The 14,824-nt window shown below is 36.9% G+C and overlaps 2 protein-coding genes across 2 annotated transcripts in view; both read right to left on the minus strand.

Moving 5' to 3' along the window:
- Nucleotides 1-2,245, minus strand: part of LOC107564204 (endonuclease MutS2-like) — a 3,090-nt gene extending 845 nt beyond the window's left edge. Inside the window, exons 1-3 of the mRNA XM_016249210.1 lie at nt 2,165-2,245; nt 797-892; nt 13-246 (exon numbers count right to left, since the gene is read on the minus strand). Coding sequence (XP_016104696.1) covers nt 13-246; nt 797-892; nt 2,165-2,191 — 357 coding nt within the window. The 5' untranslated portion in view covers nt 2,192-2,245. The remainder of the gene's footprint in view (nt 1-12; nt 247-796; nt 893-2,164) is intronic.
- Nucleotides 2,246-11,551: 9,306 nt separating this feature from the next.
- LOC107564191 (E3 ubiquitin-protein ligase TRIM39-like) overlaps nt 11,552-14,824 on the minus strand; it is a 6,019-nt gene continuing 2,746 nt past the window's right edge. Inside the window, exons 4-7 of the mRNA XM_016249200.1 lie at nt 13,106-13,339; nt 12,747-12,897; nt 12,304-12,330; nt 11,552-12,216 (exon numbers count right to left, since the gene is read on the minus strand). Of these exons, the coding sequence (XP_016104686.1) occupies nt 11,678-12,216; nt 12,304-12,330; nt 12,747-12,897; nt 13,106-13,339 (951 nt within the window). The 3' untranslated portion in view covers nt 11,552-11,677. The remainder of the gene's footprint in view (nt 12,217-12,303; nt 12,331-12,746; nt 12,898-13,105; nt 13,340-14,824) is intronic.

Below are 14,824 nucleotides of genomic sequence, written 5' to 3' on the forward strand. Positions count from 1 at the left end.
ATGTTGACAGACCTGCAGGAGGTGCAGATGATCGTCAGTGTGTGAGAGCTGCTCCAGCTCAGTGTTTCTCCTCTTCAGATCAGTGATTTCCTGCTGCAGCTCTTTAATGAGATCTTCAGCCTGTTTCTCTGCTGCTTTCTGCTGTTCCTCCATCATCTTCAGCAGCTCAGACTGACATCTCTCAATGGAGCGGATCAGATCAGTGAAGAGCTCAACACTGGCCGATTTCTCTTCCTCTGTGTTCCTCTGATCAATGAGATCAATTAACTAAATATTCTATATGACAATCAATCTGTGTCATGCTTGGTGCTCTATAATAAGCGCACAAAGATGAAGAATAATCCACAACAGTCCTTTAATAATAAATCCACAAGGAACACAGGAGATCACCGAAACCAACGTAGCACAAACACGTGAACATAAACAATAACCGGCAAACACTGAACAGAACAGGGAGTATACGTAATGAAAAAAATGAATGATAGACAGCTGCAAATCATATAAACATAGAAACAAACCAGGACTAATAAGAAACTAACAGAACGAAACAGGGCAGGAGAACAGGAACAGAGAGAAACACAATAAAAAGTTCATAACTGTGACAATCTGTTATATTGTTACATATTTACTTAAAGTGATAGTTAACTCAAAAAGGAAAATTCTCTCATGTACTGTCCTCATGTCACTTAAAACGTGTCATTTTTTAATCCATTTAATTGAGCTCCTTTATTAAGCAGACTGAAATATTATGATTTATAACATTATTCATTTTTTATATTTTTTTTCCCCCACTCACTTTTCTCAGCTCTACTGAGTGCTGGATCTCTTCAATCTTCTTCATTCTGTTCTGGATCATCTGCTGCACGTCTGTCTGTGTCTGAAGCAGCTGATTCTACAGACAGAGAAACTCAGACACAATTATCAATGAATTTAACTTTCCATCTTCTGACAGTTTTCAGGGTAAAGCCGCGGTCACACTAGACTTTGAGCATGTGAAATTTCTTTGGAAGCTGCAGTGATTGTAATATGACGTCACGCTCTGCAGCATCTTTTTAAAATGCTCATAATTAGATTACAGTTACTTTTTAATGGATTACATATTATTCACACTATGGCAGTAATTCATAATTTATTTATTCTCCTTAATTCTTCTTTTTTTCTCTTTTAAATTTTCCTCTCTAAAATTCCAGCTGTGTGTAGTTTTGATACTAATTTTGATGTGATTGAGTCATTTATTTTGTGTATGGATGTTGCTTTTTAAAAATGATTCTAACTAAAATCTTTTATAAAGACGTAATAATAAATAAACAACGTAAATTATGAACCACTGTTTATTTCATCGGCAAAGCAGCCATAGAGTAATATGTGACAGCAGTTTCTGACTGGAAGTTAGGACAGAGTTCACGAATGTAAACTTCACTGAGCCTATAAGCTCCGCCCCCAACTTCCGGTCTAAAACTGCTGGTCTGGTGCTTCTGATGGCTCTGTGGCACTGCAGTGCATATTATTGGGTGGTAGAAGAAGGAACTAAATTAAAAAAACTAAACAAATGAAGTTTTACAACAATATTTAATTATGGCACGGAAAGGCATTTTTATAAATGAAAGACAACACAGAAAAGGACGGAAGTGTAACCCAGATAGCACACATGCATCTGCAAGATGTCTGTTAAAGATCGCTTCATCTGGAAAGCATCTGTTGTGTACAAACATATGATAGTCTTTAAGATGTCAGTTTTACATACACTCTAAATCATAAACATCTTAAAACGATTTTCTAAATGTCTATTTGACATCTAATAGGAAATGTCCTATAGACGTATTTCAGATCTAAAAAATACGTCTTGCAGATGTAAATGCAGACATCAAATAGACATCTTTGTGATATACGTCTGCTATCAGGGAATATTTCAAACATATAACGTACGAAATAAACATGCATGTAAACACCAGGTTTCATTTTTGTTTAACCGAGTTATGGTTTTCACTTGACTTTGTTCATTCTGCCGGAAGTTTGAGTACATCCTGTTTCTATCGTCTGTAAAATGACAGCACACATCAGAATTTGATTTACAACCAAATAAATGACATTTTCTTACTAATATTCTGATACTGCTACATGCTATTAAACTACTGAATGAGCTCTTTACATTTCCATCACTTACCTGTGAGTGAATAACAGATCTGATCATTAATTTGATAGTTTCTGAATAGAATTGTTGTTTGATGAAGCTTTTAAGTTTCACTTTCACTGCAGTCTTTCACTCAACATCTTACTGTAGCTCCGCCCATAATCATGAATATGAAACCGTTTCTAATTTATCCCTGTGTAACAGTGTAGGGAACTTTTTGAGTATTTATTTAGTTTGGTTAGTTTCTTTTATGATGACAGTACTGTCAAATATCAAGTTATCACAGTTTACTCAATTGCAGCTTGTTAGAAACTGCACAGACTGCATATGTTTCAAAGTGAAATCTTTCTGGGTCTCAAAGGGAAAACAATAAAATATATAAAGGAATTTGAAAATTAGCAAAAGAAGGCATGATAAATACATTTAAAAAATCCAAACGTTTTCAGTATTTTAATACCAATCAGATGTTTCCCAGATGTTCCCCCACAGCAGATGCTTTCCAGATGAAGCGATTATGAAGGTAAAATGACGTAAAAAAATTTGCATGCGCAGGGTAATATCTGTGGAAGTGTACATAAGACTGTAAGCGTAAATTAAATTTGCATGCACGAGAGAGGATTTGTAAAGGTGTAAATCGTGTTTCCACCACCTTGTAGCCAATCAAATGAGGCTCTTGCTGACTCTCCATTTACTCTTATCTGATTGGTTCAATAAACACATCATACGCCAAGACTTTTATCTTCATTTAGTTCAGGATAGTTCTTGCTGTCGGAATGGTACTGGTAAAATAACAGCTGGAGTTCACGCCTCATCTGTTGTGTACAAACATATGATAGTCTTTAAGATGTCAGTTTTACATACACTCTAAATCATAAACATCTTAAAACGATTTTCTAAATGTCTATTTGACATCTAATAGGAAATGTCCTATAGACGTATTTCAGATCTAAAAAATACGTCTTGCAGATGTAAATGCAGACATCAAATAGACATCTTTGTGATATACGTCTGCTATCAGGGAATATTTCAAACATATAACGTACGAAATAAACATGCATGTAAACACCAGGTTTCATTTTTGTTTAACCGAGTTATGGTTTTCACTTGACTTTGTTCATTCTGCCGGAAGTTTGAGTACATCCTGTTTCTATCGTCTGTAAAATGACAGCACACATCAGAATTTGATTTACAACCAAATAAATGACATTTTCTTACTAATATTCTGATACTGCTACATGCTATTAAACTACTGAATGAGCTCTTTACATTTCCATCACTTACCTGTGAGTGAATAACAGATCTGATCATTAATTTGATAGTTTCTGAATAGAATTGTTGTTTGATGAAGCTTTTAAGTTTCACTTTCACTGCAGTCTTTCACTCAACATCTTACTGTAGCTCCGCCCATAATCATGAATATGAAACCGTTTCTAATTTATCCCTGTGTAACAGTGTAGGGAACTTTTTGAGTATTTATTTAGTTTGGTTAGTTTCTTTTATGATGACAGTACTGTCAAATATCAAGTTATCACAGTTTACTCAATTGCAGCTTGTTAGAAACTGCACAGACTGCATATGTTTCAAAGTGAAATCTTTCTGGGTCTCAAAGGGAAAACAATAAAATATATAAAGGAATTTGAAAATTAGCAAAAGAAGGCATGATAAATACATTTAAAAAATCCAAACGTTTTCAGTATTTTAATACCAATCAGATGTTTCCCAGATGTTCCCCCACAGCAGATGCTTTCCAGATGAAGCGATTATGAAGGTAAAATGACGTAAAAAAATTTGCATGCGCAGGGTAATATCTGTGGAAGTGTACATAAGACTGTAAGCGTAAATTAAATTTGCATGCACGAGAGAGGATTTGTAAAGGTGTAAATCGTGTTTCCACCACCTTGTAGCCAATCAAATGAGGCTCTTGCTGACTCTCCATTTACTCTTATCTGATTGGTTCAATAAACACATCATACGCCAAGACTTTTATCTTCATTTAGTTCAGGATAGTTCTTGCTGTCGGAATGGTACTGGTAAAATAACAGCTGGAGTTCACGCCTCTCTCGCCTCCCCTGAGCCCATTGAGTTTTAACAGACCCCCTAAAACGTGCGGTGAGTTTGGTGGGGGGTAATTGAGAATGAATGGGGAAAAGTCACGTGAGAGGAGGCAATGCCTCCATCGCGATATGAATGGATTGAATGGTTATGTGATTAGTTCATGCAATAAATCCCACCTCTTGTGTTCGTGCGCGTTCCGCTTTCGCGATAGTGATGGGAGAACTGAACCTTTCCGAAGTTTTGAATCAATTACATCTCAAATTATTCACTGTTTAGAAGCGTACACCACACACTGGTGACCACTGCTGGTCAAAACTGTGTAAATGCAACAAAAACTCAGGCCAAAACATGCATAAAACATTTTACAAACCCATTGCAAATGTATTATTGAAAGTATAATTCATTAAATAAAAAAATACCATTAAATGTGAATTGTCTGTATCTGTTTTTAAAATAATTATTATTAATTTGCAGGGCTTGTTTGTTAGTTTTATGTCTAAACAGGGCAATAAGATGACTACTACTCATCCTTTAAATTACACAAGTGTCTCATAAAAAATTTCTAGAAATTGATCAAATGGATCGGAGATCGTATAAAAACCATAGCCGCTGACTCAGTGGTTCGATTCGAAACCATTGAAATTTCAAAACGTTTCGAAACAGTTATGACGTAATGAAGCCTTGATTACTGAAATTACATGATTTTGGAAGTTTGACAGGCGAAACAAATGATTCGCAAAGGGTTCTCAAAGCTTCACGAAACAGTGGCTGTGTCCAAAACCGCATACTTCCCTACTATTTAGTAGGCAAAAAGCAGCAGGCGAAGAATGAGTATGTTCGAATCCTTAGTATTCATAAAAGTGTAGGCAAGAATTACCTGTGTGGTGCACAAATTCTCGTGAGATTCGGATATACGTTTACTTAAGTTGCGTCAGAATAGGCTTACTTACCTAGGGTTGCATCCGTAAACTGAAAAATGCTGCCTTTGGAGGAGGCATTCGAAGGCATCAAGGCACGTCCAAATTCAATGTTAGCTTCAGTTCCTGTCTCCTGAGATGCCTTCATCTGGCCGATTTTTGAAAGCACCATAGATGTATCCTTCGCTGCCTTTTGATATCCCACAATCCTGTGCGTTCCATTCTGTGACAGTTAAAAAACATGTATTATAATTGAAATCTACAAAGCAGATAAACACTTTAAAGTATATTTTAGATGTTTTCTTTTCACTAGTCCTAAAGAAGACAAGTTAGGGAAGCAAAATACCCCAAAATCATAAAAAAAACAATGGTTTTGCCTGTAGTGTCTTGCCTTAAAGGGGTCATATGATGTTGCTAAAAAGAACATTATTTTGTGTATTTGGTGTAATGAAATGTGTTTTTGTGGTTTAAGGTTAAAAAAACACATGATTTTCCATATTGTTGCTCCTCTATGCTCAATAAAACCAATAAAACCCATTATAAACGAGACATTTGTTGCATCCAGTGGAGACATGATTACGGATTATAATGACTTATACTATCTTTTTACGCATTGCATCGTGCCGCGTAAACATAAAACCATGTCTGCATTTGTGATCGGAGAAATGACAAACAACAAGTGCTACTACACTGCTCAAAACTCGCATTTGAATCGTCAGTGGCAAATTCTTTATATATATATAAAAACTTACAATCTATGAGTCAGAACAGCCGGCATTGTAGTCTACTCTCCCAGGATCAGGAAACTGTCCTTCATAAAATGTGCTGCACACATCTGAATATTTGAATTACTGTTCTGGAACAGTGTTGTAAATACAACTTAACCACTGATGTCTAGTTGTGTCCTCTTTTGGAAGACCAAACAAAATAGTTTCGCTGTCACAACAAAACACAGCGTCACACACGGCGGCTAGAGTGAGTGGAGGCCGGCGGATTATCGTCCTCTTTTGGAAGGCCAAACAAAGTAGTTTCGAAACACACAGCATCTTCACGACATGGCGGCAGCAACAATACTACAGTGAGAATACAAGTTATGCCTTCTTTCTTTGCGTGAACATTTGGGCGGCGTTATGCAAATCTTTCCACATCGTGAGGTAGGTATGTGGGGGCGTGTTAGAACGAGCCGTTTTAGGTAGGCGTGGCTGACTCTTAACTTTTATAAAGAATATCTCTTTGGATTTGAGACTTTAGTCTTTGCAACTTTACAGATCTTCTTTATGCACCAAGAGCTTGTAACACTCCAAAGAGAAAGGAAAAATTTAAATCGCATCATATGACGATTATGACGCATTAGTGACAGTTCTCAAATACATTATTACTGACACTTTAAATGAATATAGTACCAGGGTTATTATAGTTAACTAAAACTAAAATCACTTGAAATATAGCAAATATTAACAAAATAACAAAATAAAATAGACTTATTTTATTTCAGTTAGTTGCCAAGGCAACATTTCTAATTTTTTATTTAGTTTAACTTGAAGAACTAAAATAATTGAATAAATAATGAATAAAAAAACTTAAATAAAAATGAAACAAAACATTTTTTAAAAACAAAAACTAATAAAAAATGACAAAAACAACAAAATGAACAAAACTTTAAATGAATGGGGGAAAAAAAAATAATTCAAAATATTTATAAAAACTAAAATATATGAATGATTTTCAAATAACACTGTATAGTACACTTTAATATCACTTTATTGTTTATAAAGTACTAATTCTGTCAGGACCACTGTCATCAAAGATGATTGACAATTAGAATACAGTTTGGATTGGCGGTATGGTTCTGTTCTGGGCAAGAACTCCCTGCGCATCCATGCAGCCTAGCATGGATGAGAGCAGGGAGAGCAGCGATAACCCCCCCCCCCAGGGTAAACAGAACGGAACCAGCATAAATGTATTACAGATATCGTTAAAGTTCAATAATGTTATGTACACATTTTAGAATTAGTCTGATTCAAGGAGAATCAGAAGGCTGAATCCTGACTGACAGAGGAGGAGCTGGGGATGGAGGAGGGTAATTAGCTATTGAGCAATGCGAAAACTGCTGATAATACTGAGGGACCTTATATATGAATGCTTAGATAGGTGTCGTATTCCCATAGGTTGATGGGGATCAGCTGAGAGTCAGCTGATGTGAGCTTGACTAACGTGACCTGCCAGAACTAACGCTACACTAGATATGTATAATTGTTTTGGGGGGAACTAATAAATATGTTCAATACGCTAATATGTTTGACAAAAACGAAGTCACTTGCAGTCTTTTTTATTTTTTATTTTGTTCTATTTATTGATTGTTTGAATCTCTCAACATTTTACAACAGTAGCCAGGTGGTGAAGGCAAGACAAAAGAAACTAACTTATGAAGTCACTTGCAATCGCCTCTTGCACTCTCCGATACCTGCGACGTCACTTGCAATCGACACAAATCGTGCATGTTGCCAATGCAGACAAGACGCTGTGGCGGTGATTAAATGATTAAAACTAATTTAGTACTATAACATACAGGGTCCTGCAAGAAAATGCACAAAGTCTCTCGTTAAGCGTTTTCCTCCTGTAGAAAAACAAACACTTAATATGGCTTAATGTATTAAGATACATTAAGTGCAATTAAAAGATCAAATTCGATATATAGTTATTATTTAATGTACTACAAGGCAAGCAGATGGCCATGAACACAATGCGCAAACTTTCACTTGTCCTCCCATACAGCAAAACACTTAATGTGGCATAATAACGGATAAAGACAATTCAGTAGCCTATATGTCTTGTTGTTGACTCAAAGTATATACAGAACAGCAAATATGAACGTGCATTATGAAATGCATTAAGTGATTTTAAAAGGATCAACTCCGTACAGGCAAGCAGACGAGCCCAGAACGCAATGCATTAAATTGCACGTTAAAAATAAAAGAGCTGTAGACAGTTTATTCTATATGGAAAAACCTTTAATGCTAAACTTTGCGTGTTGCATTTATTCTGGGCTCACCTGCTTGCCTGTATATTAGTTATGTAGGCTATCTTTTAATAATCAAGAGCATTGAGTTCTTTATCATCTTAGTCCATTATGCCACATTATGCCACGTTTTGCGGTGTGGGAGGAAAATACTATATACATATTCATTATATTAATAAACTGTATATTAAATTTGATATTTTAATAGCATCTTAATACATTAAGCCATGTTAAGTGTTTATGTTTTTCTACAGGAGGAAAATGCTTAGCGAGAGACTTTGCGCATTGCGTTCATATTCTGCTGTTCTGTGGCCACGGATTTGCGGGTCTTGTCTTTTTCTCCTACAGATGGCTTGCAGGACCCTGTAAGTTACGGTACAAAATTAGTTTTAATCATTTAATCACCGCCACAGCATCTTGTCTCCATTGGCAACACGCACGATTTGTGTCGATTGCAAGTGACGTCGCAGCTATCGGAGAGTGCAAGTGAAGATTGCAAGTGACTTCGTAATTTAGTTTCTTTTGTCTTGTCTTCACCACCTGGCTACTGTTGTAAAATGTTCAGAGATTCAAACAAAAAGAATAAATAAATAGAACAAAATAAAAAAAATAAGTGTACTGCAAGTGACGTCGCTAGCGGAAGTGCAAGTGTCTGAGAGTGCAAGTCTGAGAATGCAAGTCTGAGAGTGCAAGTGCAAGTCTGCAGCCAGACCCTTTTGGAAGTGAGCACTTCAAATACACTTCTTTTCACCCTCATTTGTGTCTGATGACATTTCGAACACATTTTATTTAAAACATTAAAAGATCTACTGAATGGCTGATTTGGTTTCACTGTGCATCTCAGGTTAACAGTGACAGAATCTACTGGCAGAAGAAACCCGATGGAAGTTTGAGTCAGGTTCATGTGGAGAAGAACTCCATTGGTCAGTGCATCAGTACTAAAGCTGTGGGATCTGACGCGCGTGTGGACATCACACACCTCTACAAATACACAGAAGGTAACAAAACAAATGCATCTGGTCCAAAACCTAGAACTGTCTTCCTAGAAAGCATTTTAAGGCAGCATAGACATGCTTCCGATTGGTATTGTTCATGGATATTTAATAATAATAATAATAATAATAATAAACCCTTTCAATGCATATTTATGCATATTTAATAATAATGGATATGCATATTTAATAATACATTCTAATAATAAACTTAATTTGTACACAGTAGCACATTTCATACAAGAAATTCAGCACAAAGTGCACTTCACATAAAAATAGATAAAATACCATCCAAAACTGAAGACGAGACCCACCTTTTAATAGTGATAATAAACTAGATAAATTTAAAATGGTAATGAATAACAAAACAACAAAAGCCGAAAATGCTGCACTGGTCTCTTCACGTAACCACCACTGCTCTTTGGATGATTAGAGGTAAATGATCAAACTGCAAGGATGAAAATACTCCAAGGCACTTGTATAAATCTAAATCATTAAAAAAGTTAAAAGTGTAGATCTAGGCGTTTCGGCTACACAGCCTTCTTCATCAATTGTTCGAACAAGTCTTCTTAAACAATTAGAAAGCAATCATCAAAGACAGCTGATTAATCAGAGAGAGTGGCTAAGACTCTCCTCTTGTACCATTGATGAACCGACTTTAACTGAAAAATTGAGTGTTTACTTTTGTCCTCTTGCATTATCAACACACTACTTTCCTGTTTTATAATGTAAAGCTGCTTTGACACAATCTGTATTGTATAAAGCGCTATATAAATAAAGGTTGACTCTTTACTCTCTGTTCATGTCTTTCAGGTTCAGAGGAGGAGCGCATAGCTGTAGAAATGGCCAGTCGCTTTAGCTGCAAGCCGACTATCTATACATCACCCATCGAAAACGACGTGAGCATTGAGATCATCATGGATGGGGTAGGACCTCGTATCGGTGAAGATCCCAAACTCTCCATCATCCTGAAGAACAAAAGCTCAAAGCAGCGCACGGCCAGGTGATGGTCATGTACTTCACTGGAGTGCTGAAAGACACTGTGAAGAAGGAGCGGATTCCTGTCGACCTCAAACCACAAGAGAGTGAGTGGAGTTTGACTATTAAACAGTCCCACCAGAGACTTTTTCTCTGGTTATTGTGCCCAAAATGTCTGAATTAGTAGCTGCATTTGTCAAACATCACTTGATGAAGAAACCCAGGGTGGAGTGCTCTGCAAAATGATAAATAATTCTCAATATAATTGTTTTATCATTGTCAGTAATGTGATGTTCTCATTGGTTTTCAGCCAAGACTATTCGCTGTATAAGAAGTACATAAACCATCTGGTGGATCAGGGCGCTCTGATGCTCACGGTCACCGGACGGGTCAATCAGACCAGACAGATTCTGGCCACACAGTTCAACTTCAGACTGCGAACACCAGACCTCATCATCACTGTACGTCAATGAGCCACTAGTCTTCATTTGTGATGTGGAACAAGCACAAACCATTCTTAAATTTAATGATGTTGCATTTTGTTTACACTTTGGATGTTAGCGTGAAGTTTCATAATAGTAATGCACTATATGCTCTATTATGCACTATATTCTAAGTCTTCTGAGGTCATATGATGCTTTGTGTGAGGAATGCAGATTCAGACTGGCACGGAGCATTCAGTCAAGTCACGTGTGGGAACCCGTGGCTTTTGATGTTGACGTTTAACCTGGTGAAATGCATATAAACGCCATATTTGAACTACGCACAAGCGTGAATGAAATGTAAGAGTTGCAGTAAAGGGAAACAAACTTTGTAAAGTGATGCTCAGATAAAAATTTTTTTATTTTAGATCAAATATGTTTCATGTTTCAGTGTCTCTAGAGGATGCTGTGGTTTGTATAGGCATGACTTTCAGTTTTATTTTTATTAGTATTTTATAAAAATGGCTTCAGAAATGTCTTTATAATTTAATATTTAGAACACTATGGAAATTGTAAAAATTTAGCATACCATGTGGAATTTCACCATATTAAATCAAATTATGTAAACTTTCACCATAGCAGATTTGAAAAGCTGTAAGTGCTAAAGAGTAAAATTGAAGTTATGTATTCTGTAAAAACGAAAGTTAACAAAAATTGTGATTATCAGAAATATAGACTAATAACATATTGGATTCCGCACACAAAGTAAAAAAAAAAAAAAAAAGGCAATAGAAATTAGTTTCCATATGTCCATTGTCTTTACTTTACAGGGATATGGTTTAGCTGGTTAACATAACCGAGTTAGTCTCTGCTGGCAGATTCCTTAACTAAATAATCTTTCTCTATTTCCAGTCATTCAAATGCATTCTGATTCTTTTAATTGTTCAATTAAATCTTCTTAATTGTGGATCATATCCTCATTATTTCATAATATAAATTATAAATTTATATATATTTTTTGGCTTGGTGTGCAGATTCCTATTTTTGTTTTGATATACATATTTTAATCCTTTAACAGCACAGCAGCACTTGCATAGTTAGTATGTCCAGTTTTCATGTTTCATATTTCAGGGCAATTTGTGTTCAGGGAAGATGTGTTCATTTCAATTGACAGGTGAGATGATCAGTGGGTTTGAGTTTCTGCCTTCATTATTATGGCATGGGCTAAAGTATGGATAGAGTTTCTCAGTGAAAGTCTGACCAGTGAGAGAGTAGATATGAGAGCTGGAACCCACGTCATAAAACGAGACCAGACCCTCCTCATAATCCACAAACACTCCCACCTTCTCAGGTTTCACTTTCAGAGAGAAAGAGACAGGTGGATTATCACAAGCTGTATATTGATTTTCATTCCTTAGAATCACAGTCCAGAATCCATTCTCAGGTGTCAGTGTGATCGTACCCTTCCTCTTAATGGATTCTCTGGCCACTCCTAAACTCCACCCAGTCTTTCCCTTCACCTGCACCTCATAGTAAAATCTCCCTGAACTGAATCCCTGCTTTGCCAGAATACAAGAACAATCATCAAATCTCTTTGGGTTTTCTGGGACGTCCTGCTTAAAGTTTCCATCACTGACTTGTTTTCCATCATCAGACAGGATGAGATATGGATTCGCTGTATCAGGATCCAGAGTCACATCCACTGAGAGAAAACATATGCTCATATGTACTGATTATAAACAAAGTATTGTAAGTGTATTTAAATTAAATGGTGTCAGTCACACTGTACCTGCAAACTTCTGCACACACTTCAACCCTGTGGACACAGATGACAATAAGAGATGATTAATTATTTATCAAATTAATTTCAGGTTAACAGTGAATTTTTCTTAATTTGCAGCACCAGTAGAATTTTAATGTACCTCATCTAGCAGTTTGTAAAACAGAATGCAGAATGTGTTTACAGTAAATACACTTCTAATGGAAGCCTAAGGGACAATCATGTAAGAGAGATTAAATGCAGAATTGTGAAGCTTGCATTTTTATATACTATATGTGTTTCTGATGTAATTATTAGTGGAATTTGTACAGGTATGTGGATAGTTAAATCATGTTCCTTTCATGTCAAAGTGCATGTTAAAGTAATACTGATTTAACTGGTTATAACATGAGTTCATGTTTGGATAGAGCTTCACATAAGAAATCTATTCACTGTATTTGATATTAACATACCAGATTGACAGAATTTTTTATTTAGAGTCCCATCTAGAGTTTTCTCCAGTTGAATCAGAACATTCTTCAGAGAGTACACATTCACATCAGAGTCAATACTGATCTCAGTCCAGTTCTTTGTATGTACATGACTGTACAAGGATGAGAACATCTACAGCAGGAGAGAGGAGACTTAAATTTTATGCTTTTATTATTATTTTTTAAATGTTAGTTATTTTCCTAATTTGATATGATCACTGTTTCATTCTGTTCTGTGCAAATTCTGAAGTATGGTAAAAATGGTCAGTGCCTTTGTCTTGCAGTGCCTCACCATGCAGCAATATTCTCTATTCTCAGTGATGATACAAATGTTGACAGACCTGCAGGAGGTGCAGATGATCGTCAGTGTGTGAGAGCTGCTCCAGCTCAGTGTTTCTCCTCTTCAGATCAGTGATTTCCTGCTGCAGCTCTTTAATGAGATCTTCAGCCTGTTTCTCTGCTGCTTTCTGCTGTTCCTCCATCATCTTCAGCAGCTCAGACTGACATCTCTCAATGGAGCGGATCAGATCAGTGAAGAGCTCAACACTGGCCGATTTCTCTTCCTTTGTGTTCCTCTGATCAATGAGATTGATTAGCAGATTAATTTATTAAGTATTTACATATTTATTTAAAAGGATAGTTCAAGAAATATGTGTTTAAAAAAAAATCCCATTAAAGGTACACTATGTAGGTTTTGGCATTCTAGCGGTTAATAAAACTGCATGCGTTTTGCGAAAGAACCTTGTAAACTGAGCTACTGTGCTCTGTTTATGTACATGTACAGCAGCGTCTCTACTTCCTCTGCAAACTGAGAAGAGCCAGAGCCCCGGCCCCCATCATGTGCACCTTCTACAGAGGCCCCATCGAGAGCATCCTGACCAGCTGCATCACTGTGTGGTATGGCGCCTGCAACGCGTCCTGCCGCAAGACACTTCAACGCATAGTGAGAGCAGCTGAGAAGATCGTTGGTGCCTCTCTCCCCTCCCTTCAGGACATTTACAACACCCGTCTCACCTGCAAAGCCCTCTGCATTGCAAGTGATCCCACCCACCCGACACACAGCTTCTTCAGTCTGCTGCCATCAGGGAGGAGACTGCGGAGTCTCCAGGCCAGGACCAGCAGACTGAAGGACAGCTTCATCCATCAGGCTGTCAGGAAGCTGAACTCCCTCCCGACCTTGCCCCCCCTCCCCTCTTTTGCCCCACGCACCACTGAACTCTGACCCTCTAACGGACTCTCCCACTCCCCCCTCCCGAATACACACACACACACACTGTCACTTTAATCAGTCTGACTAAGCTCTTTTGCACTACAAATAATTTTTTTCAGTTGTTTACTTTACTGGTTTGCACTCTATCTGCCATATGCCTTGTGCTTTATATATATATTTTTACATTCGACCTTATTTGTATATTTGTATAGTTATATTTTGTATTTAATCTGTATTTATGTTATCTGTATGCACCCAAGGGTCTGAGAGTAACGCAATTTCAATTCTCTGTGTGTATGTCCTGTACATGTGGAAGAATTGACAATAAAGCAGACTTGAACTTGAACTTGAAATGATGAGTCACACAGGTACTGGGCTACTCCACAGTGGTTTCCGTCCCGCTCAGTCCAAAATAGTCAGAATATACAGTGGGTACGGAAAGTATTCAGACCCCCTTAAATTTTTCACTCTTTGTTATAGTGCAGCCATTTGCTAAAATAATTTAAGTTAATTTTTTTCCTCATTAATGTACACACAGCACCCCATATTGACAGAAAAACACAGAATTGTTGACATTTTTGCAGATTTATTAAAAAAAGAAAAACTGAAATATCACATGGTCCTAAGTATTCAGACCCTTTGCTCAGTATTTAGTAGAAGCACCCTTTTGATCTAATACAGCCATGAGTCTTTTTGGGAAAGATGCAACAAGTTGTTCACCCCTGCATTTGGGGATCCTCTGCCATTCCTCCAAGTTGCAGATCCTCTCCAGTTCTGTCAGGTTAGATGGTAAACGTTGGTGGACACCCATTTTTAGGTCTCTCCAGAGATGCTAAATTGGGTTTAAGTC

Source organism: Sinocyclocheilus grahami, unplaced genomic scaffold, assembly GCF_001515645.1.
Source record: "Sinocyclocheilus grahami isolate Dianchi unplaced genomic scaffold, SAMN03320097.WGS_v1.1 scaffold915.1, whole genome shotgun sequence".
In the NCBI taxonomy this organism is placed as follows: domain Eukaryota; kingdom Metazoa; phylum Chordata; class Actinopteri; order Cypriniformes; family Cyprinidae; genus Sinocyclocheilus; species Sinocyclocheilus grahami.